The sequence below is a fragment of the Cupressus sempervirens genome, chromosome 9 (genome assembly GCF_028749045.1).
Source record: "Cupressus sempervirens isolate cs-2001-9-10 chromosome 9, ASM2874904v1, whole genome shotgun sequence".
Lineage (NCBI taxonomy): Eukaryota > Viridiplantae > Streptophyta > Pinopsida > Cupressales > Cupressaceae > Cupressus > Cupressus sempervirens.
Window position 1 is genome coordinate 695,761,305 of NC_143126.1, and position 27,078 is coordinate 695,788,382.

The window sequence follows — 27,078 nt, forward strand, 5'->3', positions numbered from 1 at the left end:
ATAGAAATTCAAATGTTCGCGGCTTCACTACAATCACCAAGTGCTTCACATATTACCATTTATGTGATGTAAAACACAAAGTTTTGATATGGAGTTTCAAAATAAATACGTCGATTTATCAAGAGAGAGAAAACTGAAAAACGTAATATTCACCACAGTTGGCAAATCACGGTTTCCAAGGGTCTATTTTAATATGGATTCGTCATAATAAACAACGAGAAGGAAAAAACGGTAAAGTTGAGATGGATACAAATTTAAATGACATCGCTTCATTACAATTACCAAGAGCTTCTTATATTACCATTTACATGATGTAAAACACAATGTTTTAATATGGAGTTTTCAAAATAAATACGTAGATTTATTAAGAGAAAGAAAAGTAAACACCCTGATGATATTCACCACAGTTGGCAACTCGGATTCCAAACGTCTGTTTTCATATGAATTTGTCCTAATTAACAATGGAAAAATGAAGAAACAGAAACGTGATCAGATATGAAATGAATACAACGTCAGCACATCCTAGTCCATCCTAACCATATTCACCAGTGTTGGCAACTAAGGAGTCTCCCAAGAGCATTTAATATATTATAATATTATATTATATTCGTAGAAATATAAGCTTTAGAATTGCTAATAATTAAGGCTAATTTTATATTCTAAAATAATAATCTCCTGCATTCACTACTCCAGAAATAAAACATGCTCGAGTTTTTCAACTTTTGGCATTACAGATTAAACTATTAACAAATATATACATAAACTAAAGATAATAGATAATGAAATGTAAAAACCACAATATCACAAATTACAAGACAGAACCTACCTTATTGTTCGGATAAGTAGACAATCATAAAAATTGTAAACAATAGCATTTCATTAGGCATTTCTTTTAACAATTAAATATCCATGCAATCTACCTAAAAATATATTCTTTTTCCCTGCAACCGATATGCATTTCAAAGCTCTCTCCAGGATCTATTACTATTGAAGACCAAATCAATTTTATGATATTAGTGTGTAAAGTCAATTCAGAAAGAACTGATGAACTCTGTCCATATACATCCCGCATCATAGGAGGATAACTCAAAAATATACAAATGGCAATTTCCCGCAAACTTTGTAAATAGAGATGAAGCCTTGGATCAAAACCCATTATATTTCCTAATAAAGACAAATGATGTGTGCAATAATATAGGCACCAACAAATATCATCCTATCTTGTTTGCAACAGACTGATATAAAACACGAAGCTGTGTGTTCCATTTGTCTATGGCATTGTATTTCTTTAATCCTTTTGATCTGAAAAAACAAGTTAAAAAAAATGTAGGTAAGTCCTATTCCTGACGACAAGTAGAGACACTGATTTTCCAAATAATGAAAATGTAATTCTCAAAGTACCAACATTACCTATCGCCACCAAGTTCCAAGAGTTGATTAACCTGATCAATATGACCCTGTATACGGTTATCAAGGATTAGAGACACCAGAAGTTGCTCCACGTCTTTTTCTGGAATGTTAAGCTCCTGAAATTTATCATACACAATCAATGATTCTATAATCTAAGAGCTCTATGTATTTCAGGCTCAGAAAGCATCCAAAAAGATCAACTAGTCTATTATAGAAATTTTTAATAGGATAATTTGTGAAAAAATGGAAAATGGGAGCAGGGAAATCGTCTTATAATATCCATTCCTCTTCTTACCGCATGAAATGTAACAAATTATTGCAACTGCTAAGGAAGCGTATGTGGTTTGTACTTTGCCAAAAAAAGAAAAGGGGAGATTTTTTGGATTTGCACACATCCATGTATATGATAGATTGAACCCTAACTTTGGTGTATAACTTCTGCAAATGTGTTAGGACAGAGCCCAGAGACTTGCCTTTGAAACAAAGGGTATCCGAATTCTCGTGTAGGGCTTGATGAGTTTCAGTAGTACTTGTGTCCTGATATTCTTCAGGAGATCTTCAATATAGTTGCGAATGAATGGATCATCCATTATTGTTGTTTGATTATCCTGTACAAAATTTAAGAAAGTTATACACATTTTTTTTTTTGAACTTGTTTCCTCGATGCTGCAAATGAGCTGATACCAAGCAGTGACAAACCTTTAATATTTTTTCAAACTCAAATATTTCATTTCTCTGGTACGCAGCAACAAGATTGGTCATTGCCAAAATCTCTGGATCATTTTTGTATCTGTAAAACGAACAATATTCCTTTCATTGACAACAGACACTGGAAAGAACATAATCTCATTCAATGAACAAGAGTTACGAAACCATAAACTTTTCAACCAATTGCAACTTACGGCTTTGCTTCCTGAGCATCAAACGGATTTACTTGAGATTCCATCAGCATGTTTGCCAAAACTAGATATCTGCAGGGAAACAATACATATTCTTTATCTAAGTAGGACATGGCACTACAAGACAATAGGAAAAATATTAGTTTCATTTCTTGGCTAAAAAACTTTTTTGAGCTTATGGCACTCTACTTGAGACATTGAATTCTCCGGTGATTCCCAGCTTCGTCATAGTTCTTAAAAGCTTCAAAGAAGTCTGTAGCTGCCTCAGCCCAGTGCCGTTCAACCATGTGCATTTTACCCCCACATTCATGAATAATACCCATAATTCGTGGATGAGGTATAGCAGATTTGATAGCAAGTGCTTTGGTGTACAATTGCTGCAATGAAAGAAAAATGTCAACAGGAAAAAGCATGATAGGCTCTCCATGCTACAGTTATAATCAAATAACATTTCAAATGCCCTTCTAGTCTTTACTCAACTTTGGGCTTGTTTATACAATAACCTAAATTTCACATGTAAAAATAAAAACACCAGTAGCAAATTTCAACTATACTATTTTAAATATTAAGTAAGCCTTTATAGGCAATAAACTATATTCACATATTTCAAAGGCCAACAGAAAGTGAACAAGAAGAAATATGAACCCTCATAACAGCTTAAGCCAATCTTATACAAGCACACCTTATGGACTCTTTATTCCCAAACAGCAACGATCAGTCACAAATTTAACAGTGTGAATACATCATCACGACAATAAGGTCATTAAAAATGAATAGCTGAAGAACGTGTTGAAAGAAGATTATAATCAAATTTGTTACAAACATGAAATAGGGGAAACAGTATTGCTGAGACTAAACATTAAAGAGCCAAAATAACAAATTTAAACAAAGTTGTGTCCACAAGCCGATTATAAAATGGATTAAAAAAACCAGGAAATTATCATACAATTCAAAACAACAAAAACAATCAAATGACAAATGATTTGAGACAATCCATAGTTTGTATACAGGATAACAGGGACTATAGATAATCATGGCAACAATAAAAGCAAATGCATCAAGATTTATTTTTACACAAGATTGTCAAGAAAAGAACTCAAACAAAAGAGAGTTACCATAAGTTTCTTGTTGTTCTTAGTTCTAGTGTACATCTGAATCTCAATTGCATAAACCTCCAACAACTGAGTGCCTTTTTTATGGTCATCTGATCCATCTGCTTTCTGACATGATCTATGAAGCTCTTTCAAAACCTACGAAATATTAAAAAACAGCACAGGTTAGCTCATAAGTTACTCTAATTGCTTCCATTATTCATTCCAACTGCTTCCATCATTCACTCAAGCATCACTCATCCATCCAATGATAATTGTATATAGAAAAACTATGAAAAGGTACATCAGGACAAAGAGCATCGACAACAATCAGGTGTTGATGTCGGTACCTTATTCATTCGGCCATATTCTCCCCTGTCAAACCACAGTTTGCAAAGCTTGAGATTTGTTTTGAACCAAAGCCTCTGTAACACACATCAGTAACTTGTTAAGAGGAAATAAATGGATTGCAGAAATAATTTAAATGAAACATAAAAATTACTTTCCATTACCTCATTTTTCGCCTCTTCAAGTGCCTTCAATGTAGTTTGCAAAAAATCTTGAAGGAGGTCCAGATTCTGACTAGTTGATCCAGAAATAAAATCCATTATATTGTTTATACACTTCTCACTGTAGTTTCTTGTTACCGCAGATTTGATATATGTTAACATCTCCCGATAAGCATTCATCATTTCTTTATAATTTCCCAAACGGTAATGAAGCTTAACGGTTTGTTTCAAAGCCTTAAATCCCCTGATTTTTCAAAAAATGAATTATTATTTGATTTTTCTTCATCAACAACAAGGCATTCTATATAGGAGATTAGTCATAATTAGTGTTGAGCATGTAATCCCTATGCTGCTATTGTGTCCATAGCTCAATGCTAATCACTGGGCATAAAAATGAATCGCCCGTTATGATAGAAATGTAAAGCAGAAAAATAAAACTTGCCACTGATCTTTCTGAGGTTCCATTCTGACAACTTCAGCAAAACCAGATAATGCAGCTTGAGGATCAGACTCCACCAAACCTACGAAGCAGAAGATTTACAATTCAGATATCCTGCTCTAAAGATAAGGTAATTTAGAAAAGCATACATGCAATATTAACACTTTTATACATGACTCTCTAATTCATAGAGAAAGAACTCGTACACTAAGCCTCTACATCTACAGATTTCAATCTCAGTGTGAATAAGTTTATCACCTGACTAATTCTTTAGTGTGAACATATTTGGTCCCAAAATATTATTTCTAGAAGCTAGTTATTAACAGGACTATATAGCTCATTTACTTCTTGTGTCCTAGGTGATTTAATAATTATTTTGCATTGGTGTCTCATAACATAGGATTATGACACATAATATTTTGTTAGACTCAATTTAAATTGACACCCATTTTCTTTTTATATAAATAATTTCAAATCATCAACATATTTTGAAAAATAAAAAAATTACAGCCAAAATCAGATATAGCACCCCTCTGTGAACTGCAGTACACCCTGTATACTTTCTAATGTAACCAGTCACATCGGTTTGATGTGTCCTATGGACCATGTGGGTAAAGGTGAACTGGACCTTCTGACCTCGTGCTTTACCAAGGAAATTATCATCAGTCGAGTCTGGCACCCAACGCTTTTATTTTTCGATTTATTCATAATTTATCAATTATTCAAAAGCTATGTTATTTTATTTTTATTAATATTAAAAATCTACACGATATTAAAAAAGCATAAGAATGTAAGGCAAGGAGGATCTGAAAAGCTAGGGCTAGAGGCTTTCCTAGCTATCCAACCACCTCGCTGAGTAAACACAACGAAAGCAAACAACAACGAGAACAACACCAAGGAGGGAGGGAGAGAGAGAGAGAGAGAAGCAGATACTTTATTGATTCATCAAATTATCAACACACATGCCCAGCTGTAAGGCCTCTTGGGTTATGGCCAATACAAAGATTTTATGAAATCCCACACTGAGAACTTTCACAAGCCCTTAACTCAGACTTCTAGCTCTTCTACTTTGCTCTCCCATCTAGACTCCCTAAGTGATGCCTAACCTAAATTTAAACACCCCTTTTTATTCTTGCCAAAATGGCTTACAAAAATTCTAGATCTTTACATAATAGAAGGTCGACCTTAAAAACGGTTTGCACACATCCCAAGACAAAATCCTTACATTAACTTCACGATCAAATTAAATATATAAGTCGGTTCAAACTAAGAACCAATCATAGACAAGCTCGGTCAAAGAAAAAAACCAAACATCAACTGACATCAGTTTCACTCGGCACACGAAGAAATACTTGGCCAAGACTGGACAACTCGACACATATAGGAACTCGGCAATGATTGCAACTCGACAACAACTGGAACTTTGCACTAATAGGCAAAATGAACAAAGATGAGTAAGGCAACCCAAGATGCTCCTGCATCAAACAACCAAGGTTGAAAGAAATGATTCTCCTTAATTATTGAGATGCCACAACCTGAGTTGAATCCAACTCAGATTGAGAAATCCATGTAGCATCTTCAACTGATCTATTCTTCCACTTCACCAAATATTCACAGTAATCTTTCCTCTTGGGCTCTTATCAACTCTCTGATCCAATATTTGTTCAACCTCTTCAATTTGCTTCTTAGGATAATCATCAGGTACAACAATTTCATCATCTGACTCATGACTCATGATACCTACATAAATCAGCAACATTGAATATAGGAGATATATCCATGTCATCAAGTAACTCAACTTCATAGGCATTACCATTGTCAAACTTCCTCAAGATCTTATAAAGTCCGAACTTTTTCATTTTCAGCTTACTGTATGTTCCAACAAGAAATCTTCCTCTCTTCAGATGAACCATCACCTCATCACCAACTTCAAACACATGATGTCTTATAGACTTATCAGCATTCTCCTTATACTTCTGATTACTTTGTTCCAACTTCAACTTCACTTCCTCGTACAAAGACTTCATAAAACCAACAAATTATTCTCTTCTCTTCACTAGCAACATCCCTCAAATCTGATACTCCTCTAAGTTGCATTTCAGTAACAATCTCAAAAGATGTTTTTCCTCTACTCCTATTCACAAAATTATTATAAGCAAACTCAAGTTGTCCCAATACCATATCCCAATTACTCAACTTAGCTCCAACTAAACATCTCAACAAATCACCCAACCTTCTATTCATAACCTTTGTCTGTCCATCTGTCTGTGGATGGAATGTAGAACTAAACTTCAATCTTCCACAAAGTCCTCCAAAAGTAACCAACAAATTTGCTATCTCTGTCAGAAATAATACTTCTTGGTAATCCATGCAATCTAACAATCTCTTTGAAGAAAATCTCAACAATATGCACAGCACCTAATGTCTTCTTACATGGTATGAAATGTGTCATTTTCGAAAATCTATCCAAAACGACAAGTATGGAATCATACCCTCTTGTTCTCTTAGGTAATCTAAGAACAAAATCCATACTGATGTCACTCCAAGGTTTCTCAAGAACAGAAATAGGTGAATACAATTCAGTATTTTGACTTTCTCTTTTTGCAACTTGACAAATTACACAACTCCTTACAAACTTCTGAATATCCTTATACATTTGTGGCCAATAGTACTTATCCTTAAGCAAACTCAATGTTTTATCAATTCCAAAATGTCCAACCAAACCTCCACAAAGCTTTTCCTTCATCAAATTAACTCTCATAGAATTTCTTAGAATACACAAGTGAATTCCTTTGAACAACATATCTTCTTGAATGAAATATTCATCAAACTTACTCAGTTGCTCTGATAGATTTGGTGCTCTGCACTCTTGTAATAACCCTCCTCAAATCTGCCCCCAAAAAAATGCTGATGAAAGCTCAAGGAATTTCATCAGACAATTCACATGCAAGGGACGTATGACTGATATAGTATTTCAGCTAGCGTCAAATGACTTTTTCTTCAATTTGCATCAATGAGAATCTTGTGCTAGAAGACTACAATGGACTACACAATGACCTAACATGAGTGTGCTACTAATTTTTGACAATATTCAATGCATATATATGATCTAAGCATGAGAAATGAACACCTACAGCCAACTGACATTTTTACAAACAATTGGTATGCAAACTAACTAGCTGATAAATAATGACATTAAATTGCTTAAATGACACCAGCAACTATTATCTTCTTAATTGTGCCAATAGTGGCACGTTGTGATGGTTAAGTTGTTGTGTTGTTATCCTTGCCATCAAGGTTCAAATCTAATGGGGATGAGGTCCCCCGTTTGTGGCCTCACTGGTTCATAGCTCCAGGTCAAAGCGTTTACCCCTCTTTAAACTATTATCTTCTTAATTGCAATGAAAAATACAATGCTCATGAAATATGGCCAAGACTTTGGCATTTACATGGATTACAAAATGATAATGCTGGTATAATGCACACTTACAGCTGAAAGCTTATAACACCCTAAAAAGCAATACTAACAAAAGAACCTGGTTGTAGATGGCTGTAATAATTTCCTTCAATGCTACCCCTTCTGCTTTGTTTTTTTCGGCCTGCTTTTTCGGTTCTGTTTTTTCACCCTGCTTTTTCGGTTCCGCTTTTTTCGGACTACTTTTTTGTACCCGCTTTTTCAGCTGCTTTTTCAGTTCCGCTTTTTCGGACTACTACTATGTTGAATCTCAAGACCATATCTTTCAATGGCGTCAAGATTTCCAGCTTGAAGGGATTTCGTCCTCCAAACTATTGAGACATAATCTCCAAAAAAATTTCCAATTTCTTTGATATTTCCAAGCATACTTAAAAGAAGCTCTTCCTTTTCTTTTATAGTGTTCTCACAAGAGCTCAATCTTTCGTTTTCTCAATGTGGGATAAAACATCACTCCCTTTATGTAACTTATGTCTCCAATGTTATAAAATAAAGGGGACTCTTTTAATTTAAATATTTCCCACAAACTATAGTCTATGCATTAATAAAGTTAAATATTTAAATTTAACTTTATAAAATAGCTTTATCAATGCAAAACAAATCTTATCAATGATAAACAAGTCTTCTTGCCGATTTTAAACAATTACCATCGACATACCGCTGCCATTGGGTGTCCGCCCATGCCCAAGATGACTTACTATAAATAGTAAGTATGCCCAAAGTTGCCTCAAAACCCCTTAGAAAGACCTGCAACTGAAACTATTTAGGCCAAATGGCCTCTAAGTCCCTTTAATGTCTTGGTTAGCCTACGGGACCGTGGGGAAATAGACTAACGACAACGTCATGCTATGAATGCTAAAAAAAGGGACATTACAACTCTCTCCACGCCTCAAAAAAATAAGGATCAGTATCATATAACTCTTTCATCTCATCAAAACCAAGAACTTCAACCTTCATCTCGGTTAACAAAGAACATCTTCTACTCAATGCATCATCAACTCGGTTAGTAACTCCACTTTTATGCTTGATCACAAATGTGAAACTCTGCAAGTACTCAACCCACTCCATATTGTCTCTGATTCAACTTATGTTGGCTTCCCAAATATTGTAAAGCTTTATGAATCAGGATACGACACAAACTCCTTAGGAATAAAATAATGTCTCCACTTCTTCAAGGCTTGAACAATAGCATAAAACGCTTGATCATACATAGAATACTTCCTTTTAGCATCATTCAACTTCTCACTAAAGAAAGCAACAAGTTTACCTTCTTGACTCAACAGAGCTCCTATTGTACTGCCACTTGCATCACATTCAACTTGAAATACCTATTGAAATCAGACAAAGCGAGTATAGGTAACTCAACAACCTTTTGTTTCAAAGTCTTAAAACTGTTATCAGTCTCATGTGTCCACATAATTTATTTTTTTATCTCCTCTCATTGTGTCAGTCATAGCATTACAAACAGAATTGAAATTCTTTATAAACTTTCTGTAGAAACTAGCCAAACCATGCCAAACCATAAAATGATCTTACCTCACCCACATTCTCAGGTGTAGGCCATTCCAAAATTGCTTTAACCTTCTCAAGAACCATTCCCAAACCATCAATTGAATTCAAAAATCCCAAATACACAATTTCCTCTTCCATAAAGGAACACCTTTTTTCAAATTAATTAGCAACTTCTCCTCTTTCAATCTCTAAAATACTTGCCTAACATGCTCAAGATGTTCTTCTTTAGTATTACTAAATATCAGAATATCATCCAAGTAAACAATCACAAACTCACCCATAAATCTTTTGAGAACCTCATGAAAGTACTAGGTGCATTAGTCTAACCAAAAGGAATAACCAACCATTCATACAAACCATCTTTTGTCTTGAAAGTAGTCTTCCGTTCATCACCTTCTCTGATTTTGATTTGATGATAACCACTCTTTAAATCAATCTTGGTAAAATACTTTGCTCCACTAAAAAAATCCATTATGTCATCCATCCTCAGCATAGGAAACCGATATTTCACTGTGATCTTGTTAATAGCTTTGGAATCAGTACACATTCTCCATTCTTTTTAGGTGCCAATACAACAGGTACAGCACACAAACTCAAACTTTCTCTGATCAAACCTTTTTGCAACAACACTTGCACTTGTCTATTAAGTTCTTCATTTTCCGTAAGTTTTTGCAACAACACTTGCACTTGTCTATTAAGTTCTTCATTTTCCGTAGGTGTCAATCTATATGGTGCTTTGTTCGGCAAACTAGCGCTAGGAATCAAGTCCATACAATGACTTATACTTCTTACTGGCAGTAAACCATCAGGTATATCTTCAACAACAATCTCCTTGTACTCATTCAACAAGCTTTCAATTTTTGTTGGCACTCGGCCTCTACTGTTTTCTATTGCTCAGCCTCTATCACTCACTCGGTCATTACTATACTCCATCGCTTAGCCATTACTACCACAACTCAGCCCTCTAGAAATTACAACAAAACAAACTTGATTCTTTTTCATTTCTTTTTCAAACCATGCATTCCACTAACCATGCAAATTCTCACAATAGTGCAATTGTTCTCATTAGGAGACTCAAACAAAGGCATCAATGTATCCCTAACTCCATTTGTCCAAATAGTATATTGATTCAATCTTCCATCATACACAACATGTTTATCACATTGCCAAGGTCTACCCAACAAAATATGACAACAATCGATAGGCATAATAGCACACAAAACTTCGTTAGAGTAATATCCAATCTTTAATTTCATAACACATTGCTCGCTTACCAATATCTTATGCTCATCCCTAATCCTTGAAAAATGATAAGGTTTAGGATGCTTCATCCTTTGCAACTGCAACTTTGTAACTAGCTCCTCTGATGACAAATTTGTTTAACTTCCACTGTCAATGATCACTTTGAAGCATTTCCCAACTATCTTACATTTTGTCTTGAAAAGACTTCTATGAATAGGTTCTTTATCCTCAGTTTTTTCACTACACAGAGTTCTTCTCACCATCAAATTTTCTCCAGCCTCTGGATCACTCTGAGGGTGCACAGTTTCACCTTGTATCATAGCATTTTTGCTACCACTTTCATTCTCACTAGAGTATCTACACTCAAAGGATCTATACCCTTCTTTGCCACATCTGAAACAATTACCACGAAAACCACCTCCAAAATAAGAATTTCCTCTTCCTCTGTAAGAACTACCACCTTTCCACTCGGTCTTGCCCTTCTCACCAATTTTCCATTCAGATTTGCCCTTACCTTGCGCAAAATTGTCAGATTTGCCACATTTTCCATAAGATAACCTCTGCCTCTCTGGAATCTACCACCTCTACCTCTCTGTCTTTGTTAATCCTTTTTTTTCAAGATCTCCTCATCTTTCAAGGCATATTGATATGCTTCTTCCACACTTTCCAATTTCACAAAACTTATCTCAATCTTGAATTCCAGGTCTCAATCCATTCAAATACCTTGCAACTTTCTCAACCTCGTCATCCACATGTTCGGATCTGATGTCCAATCTATAGAATTCCTCAGTATTCTCTTTCACAGTCATGTCTTTTTGCCTCAAATTTTGCATCTTTCTTAACAAGCTAACTTGGTAATTGGCAGGAACTTGATAAGTAAGAGATAATTTTCACAGCTAGTCAAATTGTGATATTGCTATCAGGATTTAACTGTGTGATTTTAAGTCAGGTATTGATCTTCTCATTTCCTCTTCTCTGTCTATTAGTTTGCAACTCGGCAATGACTGCAACTCGGTAACCACTAGAACTCAACGCTAATAGGCAAAATGAACAAAGATGAGTAGGATAGAAAGGCAACCCAGGAAGCTCATGCATCAAAATGATATGAATAAAGATACCTTCCAAAAAATGGAAATGTTACTGAAAATATAAAATAATAAATGTCATTCAATGGACAAGGATAACCTTCCTTAAAATAGACTTTATGTACATCCCACTTTGTGTTGCCAAAATGTAGAATGCATCTCAACATAATTACAGTAAGCTTCAAAATTAATATACAAAAAAGAATAATGACAATCAACATTTAGTGGCATTAGGAAACTAACTTTCCCTCAGGTTTGTAGAGAACTAAAGCTTTCGTAAGAAAATTTGTGAAATCTTGAAAAATAAAGAGAGACCAAAAGGCAGCTAAATGTTACTGATGAAGGGGTGCTAAGCAATACAAGCTATGCAATGTTGGCTTAAAGAAAGCTAAAGAAGCAAGTGATATGAAGAAAGAAGACTTCTAGCATTTTAAAATGAAATGGTTAAAATCTTTTGAAATATCCAGTGAAATATAGAAACTCTTCCGTATTCTATGGTCACTCTTCTTCTATGTTTCCATATTCTCCCTTTGTTTAATATAGAAACTTTCTCTCTCTTCAAAAGGTTTCTATTTCTCTCTCATTGTTCGTTATAGAAAAATTCTTGTGTATACTTGTATAAATAGATCATTTATGATCTCTATTTAATAACACAATCATTATTTTAATGTGATATGGTATCAGAACTATTTTTTCTGAAAAATAATTTCATTATTGAAATTTTCTAATTAATTTTTTTAAATAGGTTTTGAATATCTATAATTTCTTCATGAAATTTTTGGACTCAAGCTTGCACATAGATTTTCATGCTCGGTCATTCATTTTAGGATGTGGAAATCCCTCAAAAAAAAGAGCATTCCTCTTTTTCCAAAAAGAATGTCATTAGAAAAACAGACAATGAAATATTGTATATTAATTGTGCATAAATAAGAACTATGATCTTCTATCATTTAGTATACATTCCATATATGCAATATAGGAAATGCAATATGGCATTGTTACACAAGCGAAGGTGAATTGCAAGTATATTATGATTAAGGCAAGATGCTCTAGAGATGATTAGTAGAAACAGTAAAACTAGACAGAGCTCCAATTAAGACCTTTAAAGAGGTCCCAGGTCAACAAAGTAAAATTATGATATTGCTACCAGGATTCAACAGTGTAGTTTTTGAGTCAAACCCATTGACCCATGTTTCATGAGTAGTGATTCATACAGACTCATCTCTCATGAGAATGAATGAAACACTTAGTACTATAGATTTCAAAATCTTTGCCTGGGTGTGTTCATTTTTTTCTTTTACAGGAATTCGTTTTTTTTTCTGGAAATCATTGTTGTGAGCAATTATTTCTGCAAAACGATGGTTGTTGTGCATGATTTCTGCAAAATTGTGCCCATAGTTTTTCAACTATGTCAAAAACAACCTGTGTTTTTTGTGATTTTTGCATACATTTTTGCATTCCGCCCACATTTTCTAAGTTTTTCGACCCAAATAATGGTCGACTTCTACTCCTTTGAGGGTTTTTAATAACCCTCTACCTCTGCTATACAAACAAACCACCTATTCCCACCATTTTTTTCACAGCAATCTGCCAATTTTGAAGGTTTTTTTTACAGACAACTAGGGTTTCTTTCAAATTCTAGGAGTTCATGCCGGGTTCAAAATCTTTTTGCAAATTATTTGTGGGTTTTTGCAAATCACAATTGGGTTGGTCTCCATTATTTTTGGGTGTGCCATTTTCTTTGCCTCCATTTTCGAGCCAATGAAATTTGAACATAATTTCATATTCTTTCTGGGTTTTTTGAGATCTCTTCTAGGTGTCTTTTGATTTTTTTGGAGCTTCCGTCAATCTGCCTCAAAGTTTGTGCTTTGTCTAATATTCACATTTTTCTTGCATCAAAAAACATGTCATGGCATCTCTCACCAATCTTCTCTTGCAAGGAAGTCAGCGATTCAACAGAGGAACTACAACACCTGGAAGCAGAGAATGATGATGATCTTCGAGTACTGTTGCCTTGAGGCACTTGTTTTGAGTACTAAGACTCGTCCTACCATAGTTGATGTTACTCAAGAGAAGTTTGATGAGCATAAATGTGAAGCGTTTATGCTTATTACGCTTTGAGTTACTGATGATCAGCTGCCTCAAGTGTCGTCTAGCAAGACAACTATAGAGATATAGAAAACATTAAAGGATCATTAGACAAAAGACATTAGATAAAAGCAGAACCTTCTTTCTGAAGAATCAACTATTCTCTATTATTATGGATGAGCACATGTCCTTACAGCAACATCTTCTAAAGATCAATGACATCGGAGATCACCTTGAAGCCATTGGCCATACAATAGAGGAAGAGGATATGGTAGTCATTACTCTAAAAAGTCTACCATCATCCTATGAGCATTTTATTGAGATGCTCAACATTACTGCAAGAAATGTTGACCTCAAATTTCCCAATTTGTGCACCAAACTTCTACAGGAGGACCGTTGGAAACAACAGTTTGGCAAAACTGCTCCTTCATCCTCCTCTAAAAAAGAATTTTCAGCCTAGTCCTTTAACAAGGATAAAGGCTCATCTCAATCATCTACTCAATCTCAAAATAGCTCCAAGAAGAAGCAAAACAGGTGCAACTATTGCCAAAAATTTGATCATGTGATCCAAGAATCATGTGGTTAGAAGTAGGGAGGATCTCAGCCACAGGCCCATATTGCAGAACATGCAGAGCTTACTGATCAGCCCAAGTCTGCCTTTTACACCTTTTGAAGATTCTCCTACAATATTTTAGTTTTGAAGTTAGAATGACAATAAAGAGAGGGTATTAGAGTAAAATCTCTCTAATTTTGTCTCTCTTTCATAGATTTACTTCTATTGCTAATGGTCACTCTTCTTCTATGTTTCCATATTCTCTCTCTATTCAATATGGAAACTTTCTCTCTCTCTTGTCAGAATGTTTCTATTTCTCTTTATTTGTTCGTTATAGAAACATATAGAAACATTCTTGTGTATACTTGTATATATAGATCATTTATGATCTATGCTTAATAGCACTCATTATTTTACCATAATACAAGGCTTGGGCACATATATTGGATGTTAGGATTTACATACACATTGACAACCTAGATATGGAGGTATGTCCATTAAGATTTATCACAAAACAATTTTTAATCAAAAAATGAGCATTATGCTTTCAGCTTTGAAGTTGTATCCAATTCAAATTAATAGGTTATCTTAATTTCAGATTTTTGTCTAATTTACTTGTTGCTCTGATGGTCGAGCAATAGTTTTAAGTACTCAAAATTATCACATGTCAAAGGTTACAAAACAAAGTTTGCTTTGGTCTAAGCATTTATAGTCTACCTCATGTGACCATCAACCTGATTGTTCTAGAGAATATTGGAACAAATGTGATGAGACTATGGGCTTGACTGTTATCCATGTCTCTAACAACTTTTTCTTTCACATGGAGTGTAACTCCAAATCAGGTATGAGATAAGTACAAGGATTTCAAGGATTTCTTTGGTTCACTTAGTGAGGCAAGTACCTTCTAACTAGAAGCAGAACTGACATCACTTTCCACTGTGGTTTTCCTACCTCTAAAAACTGCTTTGTAAAAATATTTTGATTTAAATTAGCCAACTGTAAAAAGGATTAAATTGATATGTAATGCATATTATTAATTTTGTCTAGGTTGAAAGATCTATTTGTATACCTCTCCACTTCATTCTATTCTACAACAAATGGATTACATGATTCATTTGCTATGCCTTCTTTTGGGACAATTTTTTGATAGAATTGCTAGAGCACAAGCTTAGCTTTGTATCTTGATGCACTTCCTAAGACAAAGGAATTAATTGCACAATTACCTAGGCCTAAGGTATTAATTGTACAATCACTTAAGGATAAAGGAAAGAAGAAAAATAAACCTAAGACAAGATCTAATGGTTCTCCCACATCTTCTAAAGAGGACAAACCTAAGGAGAAACCCAAGGCATGGGGGACGTAACTGCTATAAGAAACAATTAAAAGAGATGAAGCAACTCCTAAAGGACCATTAGTTTTCCTATTATGTCTTCTAGTTATCCTTTTTCTTCACATCCATAATCATCCATCCATTCAAGATCGACCGGTCTTGCTAATGGAGAAAATAAGATGAAAGGTCATGCTCTTGTTGTGTAACTAATGCTGATCAATCTATTAGATCGATACTCAATTCTTGTGTTTCACAACATATGACAAGATCACTAAACTAGTAAACAACTAAGTTCCTGATAGCTAATAGCGGTTATCTTGATATTTTTGCTAGGGGGATATTGATATAGGTAACAAAGTCTCAATGGTATTATTCTCATTCCTAATATTTCCCATAATATTCTTTCACTTTATCACACAAATCAAAGTGATAACTCTATCAAGTTCACGCTAGATTCAATGTCCATATATAATTTGTATAGTAGACAACTCATTGTGACGGGTAGATATACTCATGATAATCAAATCTACATATTTTCCCATTTTTCTTTTCATGTTGTATGCTCTAAGGTGGATTTCTCCTAGATTCAATATGGTAGCAATTCAAAGGGCCATGTTGGTCATTTAAAACTCATTGTTCATCAACCAGTAATGTCATAAATTTGAACCCCAACATTATTTACCATTACACTACACCTCTACCTTAGCTTTACAAATGAAAAATCCACATAACCCCTTTGTGTCCATTTATTAAACCTTGTCTTCACCGACTTGGCAACACTACTTGGAAAGCCCAAGATGTATGTGCATTGTGAAGACATCTACACAACATGCACTTGTCTACAACCTTGCAGTGTAACACTCATTTCCATCACACATTGATGCAAGATTGAACTTCCAACAATTACAATCTCATTTTGAACCCCACCTTGGGTCTTCCTAGTCTTCCTCACAATTAGGATTGACTTCTTGATCACTATTATCAACTTGTTCATTGCATTTTTTAGCTCCACCATATTAAATAGCTTCGCCAAGATCTCATAGTCATATTCCCCTTCACTTCTTTGAGCCTTGGCTTCCTTGTAGTGGAGGGAAGTATGCTGTTTGATTTCACCTATGTTTCAATAACACATCATTGTTGTGATTATATATCATAAGTCCACAACAAAGGTAGCAAAGTTCATTGTGCTTTGTTTTATGTCCAATGTTCCTTCTATTTCTTGTCAAGTATAGCTTCTAATGTGTAGGCTCAACTCCTCTTTCCACATCCCATTTTTCTCCACTTGAAGCACATCTTTCTTTCCTTTCAATTATATAGGTGTCTTGACTTCCATGTCTTTTTACACCTAGCACATTGACTTTTTTTCTTGGCCACACTTGTCTGTCTTTATTTCCATTTCCTTTTGCGATCAAAGCATAATCCATTCCTCCTAAGTTCCTCTAGGTCACTTTAGGTGCAATAAAACACCTTTATGTTCATCCTCCTAAATGGTTAGGTTTATCTTCTTTTATGGAGATGCTTGGAGTGTCTTTGATGTAAGATTTTGGATGAGTGTACCTTTTATGGTATCCTCCTATGAATAGGCAAGTAAATCTTTCTTGAGAGACCTTTGGTACCATGATTGTCAATCTTTTAAATTCAATGGCAAATTCTTTCACTAAACCTTGATGTTTAAGTTGGGTTAATCATTTGAAGTACCATTTTCGGTGAGAACAATCAAATCTCTTTATGAATTTTTGTGTGGAATCATCAAAAGTATTTATTTATTGGTAAACTTGAGTGATAAAGCCATGATGCCACCACTCATGGGTTGCCCCTGTTAAATGAAACACACCAAATCTAATGGTATTTTTTCCCTCATGGGGCTTAATAAGAGACAAGTTTCTTACTTTGGTACCCATGAACACGTTGTGACTTTGCCTAATTCTTCAAATTTAGAAAGGGCTATCTTATTCACTCTTTCTTTAGGTCTTTAGCTTATAGTGCCTTTTTTTATTATTGGAGGCTTTCATCTTAGCATCACAATAATCCTCAACAGAGATATCCTTTCTAAGTTTGGATCCTCCTATGAATAGGCAAGTGAACCTTTCTTAAGAGACCTTTGGTACCATGATTGTCAAACTGTAAAATTTAATGGCAAATTCTTTCACTCCCTTGTCGCTTAAGTTGGTTAAATCATTTGAAGTACCATTTTCAGTGATAACGATCAAATCTCTTTACGATTTTTTGTGTGGAATCATCAAAATAATTTATTAGTTGGTGAACTTGAGTGATAAAGCCATGAAGCCACTACTCATAGACTGCCCTTGTTAAATGAAACACCCCAAATCTAATGGTATTTTTTCCCTCATGGGGCTTAATGAGAGGCAAGTTTCTTACTTTGGCACCCATGAACGCATTGTGACTCTCCCTAATCCTTCAAATATCTTATTCACTCTTTCTTTAGGTCTTTATCTTGTAGTGCCTTTTTTTATTATTGGAGGCTTTCATCTTAGCATCACAATAATCCTCAACAGAGATATCCTTTCTAAGTTTGGATCCTCCTATGAATAAGCAAGTGAACCTTTTAGAGACCTTTGGTACCATTATTGTCGAACTATAAAATTTAATGGCAAATTCTTTCACTACTGCTTGTTGCTTAAGTTGGGTTAATCATTTAAAGTACCATTTTCGATGAGAACAATCAAATCTCTTTACAATTTTTTGTGTGGAATCATCAAAAGAATTTATTTGTTGGTGAACTTGAGTGATAAAGCCATGATCCCACCACACATGGGCTGCCCTTGTTAAATGGAATACCCCAAATCTAATGGTATTTTTTTCCTCATGGGGCTTAATGAGAGGCAAGTTTCTTACTTTGAAACCCATGAACACATTGTGACTCTCCCTAATCTTTCAAATTTACAAAGGGCTATCTTATTCACTCTTTCTTTAGATCTTTATCTTGTGTTGCCTTTTTTTATTATTAGAGGCTTTCATCTTAGCATCACAATAATCCTTAACAAAGATATCATTTCTAAGTTTGAATCCTCCTATGAATAGGCAAGTGAACCTTTCTTGAGAGACCTTTGGTACCATGGTTGTCAATCTTTCAAATTCAATGGCAAATTATTTCACTAACCCTTGTTGCTTAAGTAAGGTTATCATTTGAAGTACCATTTTCAGTGAGAACAATCAAATCTCTTTACGATTTTTTGTGTGAAATCATCAAAAGTATTTATTTGATGGTGAACTTGAGTGATAAAGCCATAATGCCACCACTCATGGGCTGCCCATGTTAAATGAAACACCCCAAATCTAATGGTATTTTTTCCCTCATAGGGCTTAATGAGAGACAAGTTTCTTACTTTGGCACCCATGAACACATTGTGACTCTCCCTAATCCTTCAAATTTAGAAAGTGCTATCTTACTCACTCTTTCTTTAGGTCTTTATCTTGTGGTGCCTTTTTTTAATATTGGAGGAGGCATTCATCTTAGCATCACAATAAACCTAGTGTAACACGAGGACACATCCCCCCCCAAAAAACTAGGCTGTCTTGAAGTTGGGGACGTCCTCGGGACGAGGGGATGGCATCTCGGGTGGTGCTGCTTAGAGCGCCGCCTCCGCCGAAGACAGCAAGACATCTCCTATGTGTGGGTGCAGGGGGACGCAATGAAGTCTCCTTTATTGCAGGGGAATGCGACGAAGTCTCCTTGATTGTGGGAGGACGCGATGGAGTCTCCTTTATTGTGGGTGTGGGGAGACTTGTAGTTTTTGTTTGCATTATAATATTATATACTTATTTTGATATCATGATTCATGTCACATGATACTTATTGTAATCATCTTTTTCTCATGACTCATATAATCACTGATTACTTTTAGATAGTAGAATCTAGATACTCATACTATTGATCTAAAGATTGATATATAGACTAATATTTGCTGATGTTCAATGTCAATGTTCATTGTTTGTTTGTTATTTGATCATGAATCATGATGTTCCGGTTCAAAACTTCAATGCAATGTTCAATTTTAATTTTTTATTGTTTAAGTTTACTATTTTGTACATTTTTATGTTTATATCAAGTTATATTGTATAATTGTAGTACATATTTTCATAGCTAGCATTTTAAGTACCATATGTATAGTATATACACCCCTGCTCGCCCCGCCACCCCCCCATCCCCCTCCGCCATCCCCCCATTGTCCCCAAATCAAGGCCGCTCTATCCCCCCGTCTCGGAAACTTGTCCCTGCTTCCCACCGTCCCCCCGTCTCCCAGGGCGGCGTAACTATGAGTAATCCTTAACAGAGATATCCTTTCTAAGTTTGGGGTCAATTCTAGAGTATGCCTCTACAATTGCACCAAATATTATTCAATGGAGGGGGTGTTTGTTTCTTCTTCCTCCTCAAGTTGTGACCTAGGTAGGAAGGGAGGGCTTTATTGGTGTAGCATTTGATATTCTAAAAGAACCATTATGATTCATACAATTGTTTGAGTTGGTAAGCCCCCCATTATAACTTATACTTTGAATGGTTTGAAGGAGAAATTGGTAATGCTATGAATGTTTGTGAAAGAGTCATATCAATTATTATATTGTCATTGATGTTAGAGGCTTACTTGACTAGACATTATGCTAACTCAGTAGAGTGCCATATCATTTAATTGATAAAGAGAATTTGATTGATGAAGAGGATTTGAAAGAAGCATGATGGAGATAGTATTGATAAGTATAGTATTCAATGGGTACTTGAATGAGTTGGACAGTGATAATGTAATGTTGGTATGATTGTTTTACAATTGTTGCAATGAATTGAAGAACACAAGCTTAACCGAGTAACAAAGTTAATGAAGGTTGTATTCACTGAGTGACTACAATGTTGACCAAGCATTTGGCAAAGTAAATGGGACAATTCACTCTAGTATTGATCGAGTGCTATGTTACCCGAGTAACAACTGGAAGAACAAGTTTGGAAAATAGGAATCTAAGGCCGACTTGTGACGGAAATTTGGAAAGTTTGAGATGGTCCAAGGCACGAGTCAATGTTTATTGCAAGATCAATGATTGGGAAAATTCAATGAGGATTTGATGATGGAGATTGAAAAAAGATAAGGATGAGCATAAAGTTCTATTTTCTACGTGTTTAAGTACATTGTATCTAAGATTGAAAACTATGATTAAGCCACAATAGATGGAAGAATCTGGAAGCTTGGAGATGACTATTTAAGAAGGAGATCAAGACATTTTTTATGCTAATCATGTTGTTGAGTATGTTGCTTATGTTATGATATTGATGTGAATGTGAAGTATGGAGAAGAAGAATAGAGCAAGGTGAATAGAGCATAGTAGAGGGAAGACAGAAGCAAAGTTGGTAAAAGTGAAGGTGTGAATCAGCCGAGCGAGATTAGAGAGAGACAAGAACAGAACATAGATCTAAACAAGCAAAGGTAGTTGCTATACTTAACCAATCATTTCTACTATTACTTTCAAACCATTGTAGCTGAAAATCTCGAAAAACTGAGTGGACCTAACAAGTCTATAAAATCCTACATGGTAACATCGATTAGTGGTGTTTGTAAATCCTTTAGAGTAGGCCACTCTTTCGACAAGATCAAGGAGTGATAAGATCTAGATGATCTTTTGGTAAAATCCTCTAACAAGGTCACATTAACAATGTGTATGCAACCTTTAACAAGGTTGGCTCCTTGCATAGCTCACTTTAGAAGAGTCCATATTTTTTGGGTTGCCTGCCCCAAGTGGTATTTCCCTTCACAGGGTTTCCACGTTAAAATCATGGTGTCAAATGTGTGAATGTTATTTCTGTTACAAGTTGTCTTACAAGTTTTACTTTTTACTGCAACTTGATGATAACTAGGTATCTACAAGGTTATAACTAAGTTATTTTACTGACACTCGGTAATGCAAAGAACAGTGAGTTAACAATTTGAAGTAAATTGGTTGAAAGAGTTAAATGATAAGTTGACTCTTTACATTGAGTGATTGCTGATAAAATTTGTTAAGTTTTATTGGTACTGAAATTGTTTGAAAGGACTGAATAATAACTGAACATAACTGATTCACCCTGCCTCTCAGTTATCGAACACTTAATTCATTGCTCATTTGATCACTCATAGTGGTGACAAGTTTCTCTCTCCATCTTTCCAATGCTCTTTGAGCCCTTTGGCTAGTTCACATCAACTACCTCTTAAGAGGATGGAATCAAAGATACTCTAATACCACTTGCAAAGATACTCTATTTTTTAGTTATAGCAGTTGTGAAATTTGCATAGTGTCTTATACAAGTCATTACACCAATAATGTATTTATCACAAAATATTTATAAATTTCACATTATATAAATGCATATAGAAGCACCTACATATATAATCACTCATTATAATTTACATCTTTATAATTGATCATGTGATAATTCTTTCAATTACTGAGCTTCCAACTCATTGTCATCTCTTGCATATAGATGACCACCTAATGGAATCACCATTGTGTTTGTTTCTTTCCTGAAAACTGTATATCTACAGTTTTCTATTGATTACCACTAATGGTAGCTCCTTAATATAACAGTAGTTATCAGATCATAACATATAGATTCTTAACTTGTACTCACATCCAAGACTTTACTAATGGCTTTTAAAGACTGGTTGTAACCTTCAGCAATTACAACTGATCGCATATCCGTACAGCATATCGGAAGGTATATATATCCCTTAGACTTAATAGTTACCATCGACTTCCTACTGTCTGAAAGGTAATTATATCAGTTTAACTATTTCCTTCATACCATGACGTGAATTAAGTTCATCCGGAGGACAATATTGCCCCCGTATACTGATAATAATGGCTATCTAATATATACCTTTGGTGCAATCATCATATCCTCAATATTTCATAATTATATATTAATTGCAGAATGAATTGGTAATCAGTATCATATTTGCAAGGTACTGATAATAATGGCTATCTAATATATACCTTTGGTGCAATCATCATATCCTCAATATTTCATAATTATATATTAATTGCAGAATGAATTGGTAATCAGTATCATATTTGCAAGGTCCTCCTACATAATCAATTAATTTGACTATCAATTCATTGTCTTTGTAATTAGATTATACTACAATTTACTATTATCCATTTATTTTTATTTTTTATTTTTTATTTTTTTTAATTTATTGTTCATAATCATTTGCTCCTTAGGTTTGATATTTGCAGAAAATCTTCAAATCTTATGCACAATATGATTTTTTGATGCTCATATATGTATTTCAAGTTGAGGACGTAACATATTTCCCACATTCCTCACCTAAATTGAAAGAACGCAGCAGCCCAAATCTCTTGTATCACTTTATCACTTGATGTAGTAGGGCATACATTTAGTTCACCAAACTAACAAAAAATATGGACTAGAACATACACTAGAATCCATGACCCCTAATGACATCCTTCAGTATTGGCACTTACCTATATATACAACTCTTCTTACAAAGTGCAGAGCACACACTAGTCACAAGTAATACAAGGATCTCATGAATCGAGGCATGTCCAGTATCCACAAAGACATTTGCAAATAGGGACAGACGCTACTATTTGCAAGACATCTGTGATCAGAGACATGATCAAAATATCACAGCTACAACACTTTTGATGAATAGAACACAATTATTCAACATTTCATATGTGGGAGAACTTCCCTCATCAAACTGAACAATACACTAGCAGTGACAGACCACTTGATTTGTATGGTCCCCATTATCTTCAACGTCTGTTCCTAATGTTATATGGGGAACAAGCTCCACAACTGAAATATTCCAAAATCCATTCAAGACCAAAAAGTAAATTCAGAGGTCGTATCTCTTGAAAGAGCGTGCAAAGAACATAAGAGAAACTGTTCTTTGTGGTTTCAAACGTGGGATTATTTTACAGAGCAAACATATATACAGATCACCAGCTTTACAATGCTCCATAGAAATACGATGTTCTTTAACTTCAAATGTACAACTTTACTATGTAAATCACAATATGACTCCCTTAGCAAATTGATTTTGAAAAGAAAAATAATCCCACGTACAACTTGCTCCCTCGATATAAAAATGTCATGCATACCATCATTGCTGGGCACAAATTGCCCTTGCTGAACATTCAAGCTGATCAATACTTAATATTTCCATATGTCTTAGAATGCAGATAAGATGATCTTGAGCAACATTCAAAGTTATTCAACAAAACCAAACTGATTGTATTGCCGCTTGCCATTGGTAACTCAATGGCCTTCAATAATTAACAGTGTATAAATAACATAAGTTTGTGGTACCCAGCTATTGGATCAGCATGAAGTTTTGACCTGTGTACTTCTAGATGTGGGCATCCTATCTGTGGCAAACAACACCACTTCTCCACTTTGAAAAGTGCTAAGCAATTTCTTATAAACTCCAGCATCAATTTGCATGTTTAATCCACAGTTGATTCCTTTACAATACAAAAATGATCAAATGCGACCCTTCTACAAGCTGCAGCTATGAAAATGGATCTTCTAGGGCAATAAATTTCTGAGTAAGGTATATAAATCAGCTCCAAACTGAGAGATGGCTTGCAAGCTGGCTTTAGTTTTATGGCTGCAAACTTCTCCTTCCAATCTGCTACTCACTCTTCGTCAAGCACATTCTTCAATGGCCGAGACTTACTTTCACTTGCAACTACTCAAACAAGAGAAGAATTACCTTCTCATTCACTAAATTAGCTTACCTGCTCTGATACATGTTAAAAATGATAAAGCTTCATTGTTCTACTGATCAAACAAAACGGCGAATATAATCCACATGATGCAACCTACTCCATTTAACTCCCTACAGGATATTCTATTATTACCAGCAACTAAACTAAAATATCAGCTATGATTTGTAAATTTCGAACAATCAGTTCATTAAGTTCCATCAGCAATAGAGATGATAAAACCATTTTAATGTCTTTCTTTCATGTTGACAATGTTTAATCTTGCATATTCTTTTCTATGGACTAACTCCAAACAGGTCTTCTAGGTAGCAGACAAAAGCATTGTGGTACCACCCTTTTAAACATATCAATGTCAATAGACAATCTTATTACACAATACTGGGGCCCTTTGGTAAGTTTTTTTTTATCAATCTTCTGGTAAATGTCAAGATAAAATATTTCTTTTGAAGTGATAAACAAGAGGTTAGTGCATAGAGTTCATTGCATTATTAAATTACCCAATCACCTATCAGCCATAACTATTTATGGACCAGATGTGCATGTAGATGTCAACAAGTATGAAGAAAAACTTATAATAGTAAAATTTATAGGAAGGAGCAAAAAATATAGGAAAGCATTGCAAGACTTACAAAAGATGCCAAAAAGATAAGCCATGGTGCTATAATATGACAGAAACGTCCTCTAGAGAGAGAATTTTAAGGCTAAATTCGTTTCTCAAGGCTAAATTCGTTTCTCAAATCTAATCTAAAAGAGAGGTAATATGAGATATCGCTTCATAGAGTATTTTGTAATCAAGTCATTCATGGAATGACCTACTTTTTCTTTTTAGAAAGCTGAGTCACAAAACTTCATCTCTCGTGTTTGAATGGTGCATTTGCTTTTCGACACTGATATGCAGCCATTTTGATTAGTTCATAATGACTCGGATTTTTTAGACAGTATTCTTGGGTGTAGAATTTCAGAAGTAAACTCAAATAGATCAAACATACTGGGTTAATAAGATGGGTACACTGATGATCCGGATTCAAATTTAAGTGTGAAAGGGGAGTTGGCTTTCAACAAATACTGATGTGAGGAACATGTAACAAGATAACAGAATACTCCTGTCTGACTGAACAAGATAAGTTAGCTAGAAAGTTAATTCCGGTGATGGGATCGCACAATGGATTCCAGTCATCGCAAAAAGGATTACAGTCAGTCACAAGTTGTTACAACAAATTGTACCCTAATACACCGTATCGATAAGTTTAAAGCCCCCTCTCATAAGAATCTACACATCACAATGCATCTTTATAGTCTCTCCATACCAATTGCACTCTCAACAGTAATGAAGTGAGTGGAGCCTTCTAGAGACAATGAAGCAAGACTCACTCATTGTCATCAACATAACAGCCATTAACTGAAACATTCCCAAAATTTGAAAAATTCAACATCGATAACAGATGATCTGGCATTACAGGAACAACATAATGCTTGACGAACAATTGTAAACGTCGCCCTGACTTTTAGGGCATGTGATTACTTCTACAAATACCCAATTTTTATTCAGAAATAAATAAAAAATCATTGCCATTTAAAAAAATAAAAAATAGAAAAGATTCAATTTATTTGGCACCTTTAGAGTTGTAATACTGGTTTTCAATGGCGACATCTTCTTCATCCGGATCCTCATCAGAATACTCGAATCCATAATCCATTTCGTCCATGTCTGAAACGATCCCCGTCAAAAAAAGACACTTATTGAATTAGGGCTTTATTCATTAAAAATCAATTGAAGAATTTTTGCACAGAGGGTTTCAACAACTTTCTCATTCGCACTAGCCACAACAATTGAATTATAAGACGGAAAGAACAGAAAAACGTAGGGATTTTCAACAGTACCTGACATTCTAAACAGTCGAGCAACAAAAGAACCGAACAACAGAGAATAAACAAATAGAGGATATTTCGATAAGAAATCGTTCTCTGTTACGGTTACTGCTGATGCTGCTTAGAAAACCTGCAATTTATAACGGTGAACGAAACCTCAAGAGCCGAGACATCAGTGAGCCCAAGCTACTTTATAAACATCACATAACAAAATTAATTTATTTCACTTGGATATCCAAAAGGAGGAATGGGGAGCGTCGGTAGAAAACTTGGTGAGCTTTAAATTTTATTGTTTATTTATTTATTTATATTTTTGGTTTATTTATATTTTTGGTTGGGGTTAGCATTATTTTTCTAAGTAATATAAATTTTAATTGGGTTAAGTTTTTGATTGATTATATTTATTTTCATCAAATTGTCAAATAAGAGACATGTGTTCATTGGAATAAATTGATGTTTAGAATATAAAATCATGAATGTTTAATTAGTTTTAAAAATATCTTATGATAAATTAGTATTAAAGTTATCATCAATACAATACAAAAAACAAGTCATTGAGATTGTTTTGTCTAGTGGCATTAATAAAATGGTCAACACAATATGTAGATCAAATTATGTAAGCTTTGAAACAATTATGCTCTATGAAAATAAGGAAATGCGACTGCTTTAATATCCTTTATTATCGAACAAGTTGTAAAACACGAAGGAATGTATAGTTATTGTAAAAGAGATAAGAAAGTAAGAAGAGTTCATCCCAAGTTGTAACTAGCAATATCATACACTTCAACTATATTATGGTCAAACAATTCATGGGAATCTACATAGGAGTCAGATGGAGTTTTA

At 34.6% G+C, this 27,078-nt stretch overlaps 1 protein-coding gene across 1 annotated transcript; it reads right to left on the reverse strand.

Annotated features, from left to right (window-relative positions):
• Positions 1 to 853: 853 nt before the first annotated feature.
• On the reverse strand, positions 854 to 26,444 carry FUS12 (proteasome family protein). The gene is made up of 12 exons (XM_089801720.1): positions 26,248 to 26,444; positions 25,982 to 26,074; positions 4,352 to 4,430; positions 3,913 to 4,153; positions 3,751 to 3,825; positions 3,425 to 3,559; positions 2,499 to 2,686; positions 2,313 to 2,381; positions 2,110 to 2,200; positions 1,884 to 2,018; positions 1,411 to 1,526; positions 854 to 1,302 (listed from the first exon to the last, which is right to left on the reverse strand). Exons 1-12 carry the CDS (start codon positions 26,252 to 26,254, stop codon positions 1,212 to 1,214), a joined length of 1,320 nt encoding a protein of 439 aa, XP_089657846.1. The 5' UTR covers positions 26,255 to 26,444; the 3' UTR covers positions 854 to 1,211.
• Positions 26,445 to 27,078: the final 634 nt, after the last annotated feature.

Excerpts from the sequence above, each read along its gene's own strand:
- FUS12 (XM_089801720.1), bottom strand. Across the intron at positions 4,431-25,981 it reads CCAGTATTACAACTCTAAAG|GTTTGGTGGAGTCTGATCCT; the intron begins GTGCCAAATAAA and ends TCTGCTTCGTAG. Across the intron at positions 4,154-4,351 it reads GAACCTCAGAAAGATCAGTG|GGGATTTAAGGCTTTGAAAC; the intron begins GCAAGTTTTATT and ends TTGAAAAATCAG.